This window comes from Malurus melanocephalus, unplaced genomic scaffold (genome assembly GCF_030028575.1).
Source record: "Malurus melanocephalus ecotype Western Australia unplaced genomic scaffold, MMel_1.1 scaffold_272, whole genome shotgun sequence".
Taxonomy (NCBI): Eukaryota; Metazoa; Chordata; class Aves; order Passeriformes; family Maluridae; genus Malurus; species Malurus melanocephalus.
The window spans coordinates 538,089-551,627 of NW_026623504.1; the positions used below are offsets into that span (position 1 = coordinate 538,089).

At 39.8% G+C, this 13,539-nt stretch overlaps 1 protein-coding gene across 1 annotated transcript in view; it reads left to right on the forward strand.

Moving 5' to 3' along the window:
- Positions 1–13,359, forward strand: part of LOC130579410 (connector enhancer of kinase suppressor of ras 2-like) — a 163,131-nt gene extending 149,772 nt beyond the window's left edge. The window contains exons 21-25 of the mRNA XM_057376192.1: positions 2,610–2,680; positions 3,423–3,526; positions 4,860–5,367; positions 5,694–5,893; positions 6,543–13,359. Of these exons, the coding sequence (XP_057232175.1) occupies positions 2,610–2,680; positions 3,423–3,526; positions 4,860–5,367; positions 5,694–5,893; positions 6,543–6,758 (1,099 nt within the window). The 3' untranslated portion in view covers positions 6,759–13,359. The remainder of the gene's footprint in view (positions 1–2,609; positions 2,681–3,422; positions 3,527–4,859; positions 5,368–5,693; positions 5,894–6,542) is intronic.
- The last annotated feature ends 180 nt before the right edge of the window (positions 13,360–13,539 follow it).

Consider the following 13,539-nt stretch of genomic DNA (forward strand, 5'->3'; position numbering starts at 1 on the left):
TTTGGGTGGGAGGAGCCCAGCTTTCTGCCCTGCGGCTGAGGAACAGGGATGTGAAATCCCAAAGGTGCCACCACCAGAGCAGCCCAGGTGTCCTCCTGACCACAGGGAAGCCCAAGAGCTGCTGGGGCACAGCTTTAGAAACCACACTGGGCACAGCAGCTGCTGGGGCTGTGCAGCACACAGAGCTCTGACCCTTAGTGGGATGTGCATCCTCCATCCCTCGGGAAGTCCAGCTCTGACTGGAGTTTCCCCTGAAATCCAACATTTGCCCACAGGGCACTCAGGGCAGAGTTCAGTACCAACTGCCTGCCTTTCCAAGCTCTCTACAAAGAGCTTTTTATAACCTTGAGTGCAGCTTTCTGAAAAATGAAAGTGGTTTGCTCATCAAGGAAATTCATCAAGTTTATGCAGGGTTCCTTTTGAACTGAGTTTGCATTTCCTTGGGGAAAAAAATTAACTGTAAAAAAATGAGCTGTAATCTCACCACTTGTATACCTYCTGATTAACCTCAAAAACATTCACTCATGCTTTTTTAAAAAATGCAAAACCTAAAATGYGGAGTCTATTTCTTTTATCAGAAGAGATTTTATCATGATAAGCCACTGAATGTCATCAGATAACCCTTTATGTTGGCTTGACAAAGAGCTGACTCTGAATTGTGGTAAATGAGGTAAGAAAGTCCTTGTGACTWTAGCTGGAGATGATCTGGGCCTTTGGAAGAGAAAAGCCTGAGCAGCCTTAGAGAAGGAAGATTAACTTCAGCTAATTCCAGATTTGGCCATGGAGGCCATATGTGTAAAGCTGATACTCAGGGTATCCCAAGAATGTTCCTGTGCTCTGGAAGGTTAATCCTGACACTTCAACTGGTGTCTATATTTGCTTCCAAGACCTGAGACCCTCAAATGAACAAGCAACAAGAGAAGTTTGCCTGACATTTCAGACAATATAAATTTCCATGCACTGACCACCCAAATGGCTGAGTCTGTTTTAACTTGGTAAATGGTAATTAGTCCTAATTTATCGTTGCTGCTTAAGCAGAACCTCAGTTGAAGGCACTGAGCCATCCACTTAATTGCCAAAGGCATATGGCAAAGTATGACTAAAACTATTTTGCTCCAATGCTAATGAGTTCAGGAATTCGGGAAGAACTGATGGAAAACTGGTGAATACAAATGCCTAATGACGAGCAGGGAATGATGTCATTGCCGTTCCTGCAATAAAGGATCTGCCTTGCAAAGGAAAGCAAATGCCAGGCGATCAACGCTTGGTTTACTGAGGGAAATGATGCTGGGGAGCACTGTAGAAAAGCTCTTCTGTAAATCTGTTAATCCATTTTAAATGCACTTCCCTCATGATAAAAATGAGTTATTGACGAGCTGATGCAAACAACGGCTGTAAGCAGCCCTAGCCTTGCAGTTGGTATTTGGGAAAACTAATCATCATTTCCATTTTCATTTCCAATTTGCTCACTTCTGCCTTAATAGTGAGAGGCAAAGCAATATGACTTACAGTTCTTTATTTTCATAGTTTTGCAAGTAAATTAAACCCTCTCACGATTCCCTGTAAGAAGTAAATGTGTTTGTCTCCTTTGGCTACTTAGGAAAGTCAARATCTGTGGAAGGCTTTGCTGCAGGCCGTGCAGTGAGTCAAGGCTGTATCCAATAGTACAGATTAAGATCATTGCTCAGAGCCTCTGCGGGGCCGCTGAGAGCCGGGGATCAATACGTGCTGAACTCTGCTCTATTTTTAGTGGAGAGTTCACTCTTCCTTCATTTTGTGCCTCCTTGCTGTGCCTCCCATCTCCCACACACCGCTCTCCTGGACAATAACAGTCACATATGTCCTTACAATGTTTTTTTCTCTTCTAGTACAAGTGGGAAAGAATTACACTGAAYCATTTTCTTGTTTTAGTCCGCAAAACAGCTTGTCCTTTTGATGCTCTGTCTATTGTTCGCTAATGTCTGACTCGAGGTCTGTGAAAAATGGTTTTGTTATTATAATATTCATTAACCAAGAACATAATCATTAACAAATCTGATGCTGCAATGTCAAAAAGGAAAAAAAAACAGCTGCTTCTAGATAAACCTTCACATCAGTATCCCGGGACATTAACGACATAGTAAATAATTTAATCATCAAGTGAGGGAATGGTTTAAAAACATCCCAGGCATTATAGATGTTACTCTTAGGGCTTTTTTTTTCTTCAGTTATATCTCCTTATTGATGAAAATAAGATAATTCTTCATTTTCCATTTGCTGAACATTATGAAGTGACTTTTCTCTCTGTGTATTAATTTCCTTTTTTCCCCCTCGTTTTTCAATTATGTATTGCATAAACATCCAGTAATCTTGCATAGAGAAAAATCAAAAGGTATTTTTCCCTAAAATAAATAATAATATTTTCCTCATAAAAAAAAATCTTATATTCTATCAAAATAATTTGGGCACAAAGAAAGAAACCAGCATATCCAACGTGAAATTCAAATATTGAAGTGCTTTAGGCTTTGTCTCTAACTTTTCCAGATGTTGACAATGTGTACATAAACCTCAGATTTACACGAGATGTTCCTTTAAATACCTCTCTCTCTCATTTTTTGTCATTCTGTTAGGTGGATGAATCGTTTGGGTCTCGCTGCAATTGGTTACACACCTGATGACAARGATATTCACCCAGATGAAGGTAATGTTTCAGTGAATATAATTAGGAGAAGAGAGCAGACAGTACAAATCTGTTCAGTATTTCAACCAAGCTGGAGAGGTCATAACTGACTTCTTTGTAAATAAATGGCCATATCTTTTCAAATACCAATTTTGATAAGAATACATATCTTTGGAGAACTACATTATTGGTACCACCACCAAARAAAATTAAGTAATAAGCAGTAATTTTAGGAAATATTTAAAATTAGTGCTAAAGAGAATGTGGGGTTCAGGGTGAGGTGTAATCTTCCAGATTCCTGCCCTCAGGGGTGCTCATGCCCCTAAAATCAGTGCAGACACCACAGACTCAGGGCAATGCATGCTTCAGCAATATTTTTGTGCACCTCCTGAGCTCAGGCRCCAGCCTTGCCCTTTCCCCATCACCCACAGCGGAACCTGTTATGCCCAATTAAATTAAGTGTTCAGGCTCGGCTCCCCTTCAGCATCTGGAATGAGGWTTCTCTTTGAAAGCCTGTGACCAGRAGTTGTTTTTATGTRCAGTGGGAGTCAGGTGCCCAAGCTGCCTTCTGTACCAGTTCCCTAAAGCCCTCAGAGGTTCCTGTGCTCACTGTGTGTTTGAGTTTCCACCAGCCTGTTTCTCAGTGGCTGCTGAGCTCTGTAGATTGGGGGATGTTTTCCTTGCCATGGAAGGATGTTGTTAAAATGTGGGATCTGCTTTCTTGTGGAAAAGCACACGAGTGAAACCCGGCATGCTTTGTCAGCAGATTACTGGAGTGAAAGCGATCAGGAYGACATCGATGGCTCCCTCACCCTGAAGCAGGAGGGCTCCTCCACGCTGTGTGACACCTACCACCGAACCCCCTCAGTGAGTCACAAACATTGCATGTGACTGGAGGTCACCAAAAAAAAAAAAAATCTGTATGCCTTGACCTCCACTTTTCTCGGTTTGGGATATTTAAATACTGTAAAGACCTTGGAACAAAGCCAGATATGATTGTAAGAATGAAATTACTGCTGTTCCTCGTGAGCCAATACCTGGATTTTCCATAGCAAAAATCAGTAGCAAAGGAAGGAGAGGTAAATGTCTCCTGGCACAGATCTGTCACCAGACTGGAAATATGACCTTTTTATGTAGGATGGCTGAAACTACACATCATAATAGGAACAGAAATTCAAACTTTGGCTTCACTGCAGAATATGAAAAGAATGTGGTGGATGGGATAGTTTGTATTAATTGAAACTGGTTTTCAATTATGAATATTGGATATTGGATGCTAGAGATTAAGATCAGCTCACATTTACGCAGTAATCATGTTTTAATTCTTTTTTGAAGAATGTATCTTTCTAGGAAAGAGGGTTTTTGTACAAGATTGTGTACAATACAATAGTAGTGACACTATTACAAATTGAACATTTCTATTAGACAAAACATGGGCAATTATGATAATTATTCAATGATTCTAAACACAGATAGGACTGTTCTCTATTTTTCTTTCAGATTTTTCTTCAGCGTGAATGACACGATCCTCACACAGCCAGAACCAAAGAAAGAGTGACTGAGACAACAGCATCACATGGGTGAAGTTCAGACTGATTTTCACCCATGTGATGCTGTTTTATCAACTGGGATACAGGTTAAGCCCCTCCCTTTCTGTTTTTTCCACATTTTTGCCTTTCTCTTTGTTTTGAATTAAATTTATACACAGGCCCAGCAGAATTCATTCAAATTCTTTCACAAGTTCAACCAGTCCCCCMGCCAAAAATCTTTCTGGCTGCTGAAGTTTTTCTTGTTTGGGTTTGTTTTTTGTTGTATTTTTTTTTTTTTTCTGTTTGGCCCCTAAAAAAAAGAATGGAAATCTAATTATGGTTTCTTTTGGAAACTTACATTGTCCTCAGCTGGACTGAGTGTAAGCTGGACAGGTCTTCAGGAAATGTGCACCAGTGTTACACTGTTCTTTCCATCAGGAGTTGCTCGTGGGCAGAGAATGTGCAAAACAAGAATAGGGAGTGKTTAAAACTGCACTTGTACAAAGGCTGTCACTGCTAATTCTCTTCTGTTTACAGTGTTTCATGTTATGACAATCAAACCCATCAGTCCATCTGATTTCTAGAYATCACAAAATGTTTTACACTACAGTCATTTTCTCGAGTCTGTTCAAAACATTGTCTAATGGTCAGATGTTTTTGTGTCTTTCCAGGTGAACTCTTCAAGTCCATTCCCTGAAGCCAAGCAAGGTCGACACTTTTCCAGTGAATCAACGTATTCCCACTCTTCTGCCGAGGACTCGCGGCAGGATGTCGCAGGAAGCACACACTCCTCGGGGTGCAGACCTCCCTACCGAGAACGGCGCTCGTGGCAGGACCTGATAGAGACTCCCTTAACCAGTTCAGGGCTCCATTTCCTTCARACTGTCCCTCCAGAGGCCGAGTACATGAGTGGCCGGTCCGGAATGTCACCGGACAGACGGAGACAAGCCACGCTGCCCGTCCAGAGGCGTCACAATTTTGAGCAGGATGGGCCGTTCCCTCTGGTGGAATGYCCGAGGGGACACAGCTCCCATGGCCGGCCCCAGAAACAACGCAGCCAAAGCCTTCCCCGAAACAGAGACGTCAGGGGGAAGGGACACGTAAAGTCCATYGAAGGTTCCGATGACAATCTGGAAGAGAAGGTTCCTATTAGAAGGCACAATAGTTTCTGTGCAGAAGGTGAGCTCTGGAAGGTGTTCTAATCCACTTTACTGTCATCCAGAGCAGTATATCCACACTTCTCAGCAAGGATTTTGTGGTTGAATGCTGGATGTTCCAAATTTATCCATCACTACAGAGGAATTTGTATTTGAAATGCCGGGATGTAGCAGTAAGAATAGAGCTTTGGGATGATCCAAATGTTCTTGTCTTTTCAAAAACAAACAAAAAAAAAATTAGAGAACTGAGTAATAGGTTAATACATTCATGAAGTTGCAGTGTTGCTGGTTTTAGAGACTTCATCTGAATCATCGGATTTGTTGTTACGTTTCTTTCTTTTCTTTCAGAAAACATAAAAGAAATTGAAGAAACCACAGATGGTCTGCAAGAGCTCTACAGAACTCTGGAAGAAGCCAGTCTGTCAGCTTTTGGAGAGCAGCGTCCCTCCACCAAGCAGGAGTTCCGCAAGTCTTTTGTGAAGCGATGTAAYGACCCAGTGATCAATGAAAAGCTGCACCACATCCGAGTTCTCAAGAGCACTTTGAAAGTAAGCCTTTATCACTGATTTTGGGTACAAGGAAAATAAACTAGGAAGAGTCTAATTGTGGAATCACAGAATGGTTTGGGTTGAAGGGACCTTAAAGCTCATCCCATTACACGCCCTGCCAYGKAAAGGGACACCTTCCACTATCCCARGTTGCTCCAAGGCTCTTCCAGCCTGGCYTTGGACACTTCCAGGGATCCAGGRGCAGCCACAGCTTCTCTGGGTACCTGTGCCAGAGCCTCCCCACCCTCACAGGGAAAAGTTTTTTCCCAATACCCCTCCTAACTCTGCCTTCTGGCAGCAGAAAGACATTTCCCCATGTCCCACCATTACATGTCCTTAATCTCTTTACATTTCTATTGTTAATCCTTTTTTTGGTAGCTTTACAATTAAAAGAAACTAAAAATCCTTGAAAGCAAACATGTTCCAGGTTAAGAAAAAAAAGGAGATTATTTGGCACTCTGTGTAGGCAAATTGTGCCACAGACCAAGTTGTTAAACAGTTTATGCTGTAATAGTTCCAGAATGTAGGTAAATGTAAAAGTTTCCATAGTTGTTTCCCTGGTGCTTGGCATTGAAGTGAAAGGAGAAGTACAGTGCTGAGATACAAAGTTTCATTTTGACATGTCTTCTGTCTTTCTGGAATTTGCCAGGCAAAGGAAGGGGACCTCACAGTTATCAACAGCCTTCTGGATGAYCCCAACTTAACATCAAAGAAGTTCAAAGATTGGAAATTAAAGAACTATGAGTTTTTCCTGGACATTTGTGAGTACAGTGCTGCTGGGAAGTCTCAAAACGGAGCCTCTGAACTGGGCAGCTCAGCCCCAATGCTGACACACACGCACTCCTTCATCGAGACCCACGTGTGACGGGAGCCTCAGCCTGAGGTGCAGCTGGGTGCCCAGTCCAGTCAGACAAACACTGTCRTATTTATTGATAAGGTACTCAGCAGTACTGTAAATACTTGGGTAAGAGAATAGTGCCACAGGATGCCTACTACATTGCATGATAAGACAATAATATTCTTTATGAAGTTTTTTAGTTTGCTGTTATCAACCAATGTCCGTATCAAGCTCTGCATTAGAAAGAAGTGGTGCAGAAGAGTAACTGAAAATAAATACCAGTATATTTAAAGTACTGTACTAAAACTCAGCTTATAGTATGAGTTCCTACAATCATTTTATATATTTAGATATATATAAACACATATCTATGTATATAAAATGTAACATGGTAGTTGACATTTCCTTTAAAAATGCCCTAAAGTTCACATTTTCACACATTTTTTCTTGAACAAAAATAGAAAAATGAAGACATAAATCCATTGGCCACTCTTAGAGATGAACATTTATTTTTGCAACATTTCCAGGTAGTGACCATCTTTGCAAATAAAAGGACAGAGTTATCAAAATGTAAACTCAATCCCTATAGTGTGCCTTAAAATGTACACTGTACATCTAAGAAATAGATCCCAGTCTGGCCCTATGGGCACTCTGTACATGCCATTTAAATACTGTGTTTGTAACGTGCTGTGCCTGCCTTTCAAACGAAGGAACACGAGCAAGCAGGTTTGGCACAGAGGTAAGATATGAGTAGAACAATATTGGTTGTTCACTAATGCTGCAACTTAAACTGGTTTTAATAGAATTTGAAGTATTTCATGGTGAAAGAAAAAAAAAAAAAACATCTGCACTGAGTAAGGTACATACTGCAGGTTTTCATCGTTTCTTCACTGTGAATATAAGTGACACATGACTGTGAGTCACAAAATTCAAAAAAGCATGAGAATGAAGCTAAAAAAAAACCTCCTGAACTAATCAATCACATTCTGTGATAGACTGACATATATAGCTGAGTTAATTATTCAAAATTATGTAATGTCTGGCAATAATTTTTAACTGCTAGCAGTACATTTGCAAGTGGGTGAAGTTATTCAAAACATCATTTGAAAACCAATCTGTATTGATTGGTTTGGGAAGACACACAAGTCACACAGTGTATTTCACTTCCTTGCCTGGGTGAGTACGGGTTGCAAGAATCAGAGTTTGGGAAAAATACTTGTATTCTTGGGGGGGGGAAATAGATTGTTCTGGATGCTACTGAGCATAGATTTCAAAGACATTCACAGTTTGCTTTGACTCTGCTTGCTAGAATAGCTCTAAAAGGCAGAATGAAGAGGATGTGAATACAGCTGATGTCATTTCACTGAAACAGGTATTCACTGATAATTTCTTCACAAGATAAACCTAATTGTCTCTCATACATCAAGGACTGTGACACCATGCAGTTCAATATATTATAGGAAAAAAATGTTATCTCAGTGAGTTCAGTATCCAGGAAGAGATTTCATTATTCCCAAAGCCAGACCAAGGTGAAGCGTCCTGTGTGTTTAGTTCTGTCTCCACAGAGCAGCTGGGGGTGGGGGGGCTGACCTTGGCTGGAYGGGGGAAAAAATGTCATGGGAAAGCTCCTGGGTGRAGATAAAGACAGGGAGATCACCTACTAATGGTTATCATAGGCAGAACTAACCTGACTTGGGCAAAATGCATTTATTAACAATTCAAAGTACAATTGCATAGTAAGAAACAAAGATAAAATTAAAAACACCTTTCCCTTGCCTCGTCCCTTCTTTCCAATCTCAATTCCATTCCTTCATTCCTGGCAAGCAACAGGGTAAATTATAGAATCCATTTAGAAATTATCTCATACTATACATGCAAGCAGTGAGGAATGGTCACATCAAGAGTGAAWTAGATTGAACTTTCTAAATTCCTAAAGAAATTGAAATATGCCTTCTGTTTCAAACCCAAAAGATGGTTTGTGCTTTCATAATGAAAAGATCTATATTATTTTCAAATCACTTTCCAAAAGGATTTCAAATATCACTATTGTCACTCAAGACAGAACTGAGCACATTCAGTGAAGTCACAAGTAAACAGAATAACACTTATAGACATAATTGAAAATGATAAATATAATTGGGAAGATATATTTCTCAGAAATAACAGAACTAGTAGGGAAAATAGATTATCTCAGTTTTAAGTTTAAATACAATTTATGAAATAYGAATAGATGAGATAAATAGTAGAGAATTCATACTGTCACTCAGCTTGTCTTTCAAAATCTTTCAGTGTCATGAGATCATACTTTCTGAAATTCTTGGAGCTGTCCAAGTCTGCATTTTGCTCTTGGAGAGCAGCTCTCAGCAAATGTGATTTGCACTGAATAGGCCAAATAAATTGTCCAGGAGATTCATGAGATGAAAKGAGATGAGATACACTGGAGAAATTCCCTTTAATGGGCTTAARATTATCTGGGAGAAAAGTTTGAAACATTTGTCTGGCACTTCTTGTGCCTTAGAGCRAGCAAAATCTAATTGCTAAATTAAGCAATACAGAGACTTTGTTCTTTCACAAATGCCAGCTGGCGTTTGGAAGCCATCTCACAAAGACTTCTCATATTCCTGTCACATGTACCAACTCCACCCTGCAGCCCTTCCCTCCTGCCATGGGTTTCTTCCTTCTGGATGCAGGTACCAATCTAAATGTACTGCAGGGAGTAAAGTGCACAATCACCACTGCACAATTAYTTGGATTTTCACAATTTTTGGACTCACTGGAATGCAAAGTGCAATATGGATACTGTATTTAAAAATTCATGCACCAAATCCTGCTTATGCATTAAAATATGTCCAATTCTCCTGGACCAATAGGTATGTATGTTCCACTGTACAAAGCAGCTGGAATTGTTGTGGTTGTTTTGATGCCATATTTTTAAATAACAAAAGAACAAGGCTTGGCTGTTGAGTTCATCAAGGGCAATTAAGAGTACAGTACAATACATTTATTAATTTGCCAGTTTTCCTGCCTAAATTCTCAGGTAAAACTTGGTTTTTGGCATACACAACAATATGGAAATGTTGTTTGGATATGTTTTATTTAGCTGGATCTTATTAGTGTCTCCATTCAGAATTCCTGCAGGTAAAATGCCTCAGCCCACAGATTTTCTCTGACACTCCACAAGCTGAGTCTTTTGGTTACTGGCTATTTTTCATTACAACTGATTTAATGCTCCCCCTGAGCTACTGATTCCCCTCCTTTTTTAATACTGTTCTGTATTCAGTGACATGTCAGATCTTTGCAAGTGTCTTAATAGCTCTCTCAGCATTGCTTCCTGAGAGAACCGAGACATTTCTCTTGGTTTCATTATTTTAAGTGAAAACTACCCTGAGCTTGCTCTAATTGACACGAACAAAAATCAGAGAAGGAGGATGGGGTTCTTACCAGTATATTCAGCTCTCAGCTGCTGCCTTTTGAGCTGGAAATGTGGCGCTCCATGGCTTTTTCCAAGGAAAAAGAAATGAGTGTTGCAGAGAATTGTACATGGCCTGTTAACTCTGCTCTTACTCCTCTCAGCAGTTACAGCCTTCCAGGCCAGAACACTCGTTCTTCAAGGTCTTGTGAAGGTCAGGAAAGGTACCTGTGAAGGAGTTACTTTACAGTGGCACTGGGAATGGCTCAGCCTCCTCAAAAGTTGTAGAATTCTGCTGCTGACCTTTAGGAGTTTTCACTTTAAATGTTAATAGGACTTCTGGGAGAAAAATTAACAACCTGGTAGAAATTGTTGAACTTAACACAAATCTGAGGAGAACAAAGAAAATTCTTCTTCTCTTTGTCTCAAGTAATGCAAATCAGGCCAAGGTTATCACATAACTTATTTGCCATATTCTTTCCTCATGTGGTCTTACCTGTCTTCCAAAAGTRTTCTTTTCTGCCAAAAAATAGCCGTATCTATGACCATGGTGATATAGCTGGGGGCTGTTGATCCTTGAGGTGGGATAGCTCTGCTGRCCCTGTTTATTTGCCACTAAAATGGGTATTAAGAGGAAAGATGGAGGAAGCAATATCAACTATTCATTTATATTTGGGATTAAAGAACTCTTTTTCTTCCAGAATGTTTTCCTTATTAAAGCTGAGGCTCAGGGTAGGTTTYTCAGGCAGGATGCTGTGGGGAGAGGTCCTCTACCTCTGCTCTCAGATGAATTCATACTGTGTGGCTGAGGCTCTTGATGAGAGAGATTTTCACAGATCTGAGAATCCCACCTGGGCCATATCAGCTGATGGATGGAAATTACATGGCTATTTCAACCAAAATTAATGAGTTGTATTTTCTTAGTTGATGTTTATAGTTATTTTCTCTACCCTCATTACACACAAGCGAAATGTGGTGTTACTGATCAGCTCCACTGTAACGTGTGGGCAGAGGACTCTCTACTGGGGTTCTAACTAATAGAGAAAGAAACCTTTCTTAAAGCTTATTTTCTATTTTTTACGGGTCGTGCCACACTTGCACATTCAGAAGAAGGTTTATAAATAGTATTGTTTAAACTTTTATCAGGTTTTAAGATAGGTGATGTACTACTGGGACCTCCTTTTACTAAAAGTATTCAAATAACTCAGACAGAAACTGCCTTCAGGAAAAGAACCATATTCACTCTTAATGCAGGCCAGACAGATATATCTTTATTTTTATTGAACACATACATGTGTTAGAAGTGACAATTAGGGAKTTTAAGCATTAATGTCACTGTATGAGCAGTATTTGTAAGAAAGAAATGTAGTAAAAATTATCAAATCTGCCAACAACCTGCTGTTTGACCAGCTAAGCCCTGTAGCTTCTGTCCTCACATTTCTAGAATATCGTTCATCCTCAGGTGTTGGTGAGGGTATCAATACAGATCTTTTTACGAACAGTAAATGCGTCTGTCCGAATGCTGCAGATTAACTAAGGATGTCACAATGCATATTAACTATTGCATTTTTTCACTAGCAACCACAGAACAAATACGTCTTAACAAACTGTGTTCACTGGCCAAAATACCAGTAAGACCCTGTTACCAGTTAAGGCTTCTGTTTTACTGAGAAACAAGGATTTCAGCATAAAAATCTGAAGAGAAAACAGGTTAGGATATAAGAGAAATGCACTAGTATTAATAAACTTTTTACATTTGACACATACTGTATTACAAAGACAATATCCTTGTAAGACCATTAATTGCTGGGCCATAGGTGACTTCCGTCTAGGTTACTAAATAGCTAATAAACCTTGTATAGAGCCTTTTTTAGATAACGCTTACATGTATGGAAATGTATGACACCCTTGTACTATGGCTTGCACTTTACTTGCATTAAACTGTGAAGTAGGCTGTAGTAATGTCTTTGTATATTCAGGGGTTGAAATACCAAAGCACTGGAGTCTCATACTGCTGGTGTTCAACCTGTCCAATGTGCTGACAAACGTGTATTTTGCAAACCCCACCAACTTCAAATCTTTGGCAAATAACGCTATGGGGTCTCCATGGTCTTTGTTTCTTTGTAAATATAAACATTCTTACCGTTTCTGTAGCAATAGGAGGTTGTAAACCAAACTTTCACTAGGACTGTTTTCAAAAAAAAAAAAAAAAAAAAAAAAAAACCTAAAAAATCTATAGCGCCTTGTATAAAAATCATGGAGACTCCATGACCTGTGGGCATTTTTGTTTACAAGCAGTATGTATATATGTATTAGAGGCAGAACTGTTATTTATCACAAAGTTATATTGTGGATGATTCTTTCTTAAATAAWTATATGTTTTCTGTCATTAAGAAAAATAAGTATTTTAGAGCCATCTCAAGAAGTTTGAAGTGTCAAGCTTCAAATACGAGTAATCTTCCATGTTTCAGCCTTGTTTTTCTAATCAGCTGGGAGATGACCTGAGAGGGAATGGAAAACCCCCTGTCCATGCCAGGGAAAATGTTGGAATTGTAAGTTTTTGAGCATTCTGCAACTTTTCTATAATGCCCATTGTGCTTAGCGCTTTGATGAGCAGATGCTCCATCGATACCGCAGTAAATCCCTCAGCTCATGGATGCTACAGAGAGAAAACCAATGGTTTTCAACCCCTGGATAATACAGTATTTCTTCAGTTTCACGACAGTATTTTTAATTTTATACTTGTCTATGTTGAGAGATGATCCAATAGTTTCTATAGGCAATGAACATTAGGTTTCTTTTCTCCCTCTTTCCAGATGAGTTCTGTGTGAATTACTGTAACCGGCTGCGTTTTTTCTATCACAGATTAATAACTTGTTAACTTTTTGTGTGTCTACAATGAAAATTTATGAATGGAAAACTTCACTGTGTGTTGCTCACTGGGCATATACCTCATGGTACATTGCACAGACGTGTAAGTTGTAAGTTGCACTGCAACATTAAAAAAAGGAACATATTGCTCTTTTTTCAAAGATATTAACTTATTTAAGAGATATAGTCTGTACATTATTAAAAAAACAAAAACAGAAACAAAAACAAAACATTTATTCTTCCTAAATTCAAACAAAGCTTTTGTTTTTGGGGGGGGGGGGGGAAGAGAAAAAGTTGTAAACTTCAGTTGTAAATTTGGACTTCAATAAACGAATTATCTGCACTTAGACTGTGTGTTTATGGGGGATTTTGTGTAATTTGAGGGGGATACCGGCTGAGGGGGATCCCTCCCCGCCTGAGGGCGATGCCGGCTGAAGGCGATGCCGGCTGAGGGAGATTCCGCCCGGTCTGGGCGCCATCCCCGACCCAGCTGAGGGGGATCCATCCCTGCCCGCTTTGGGGCAATGC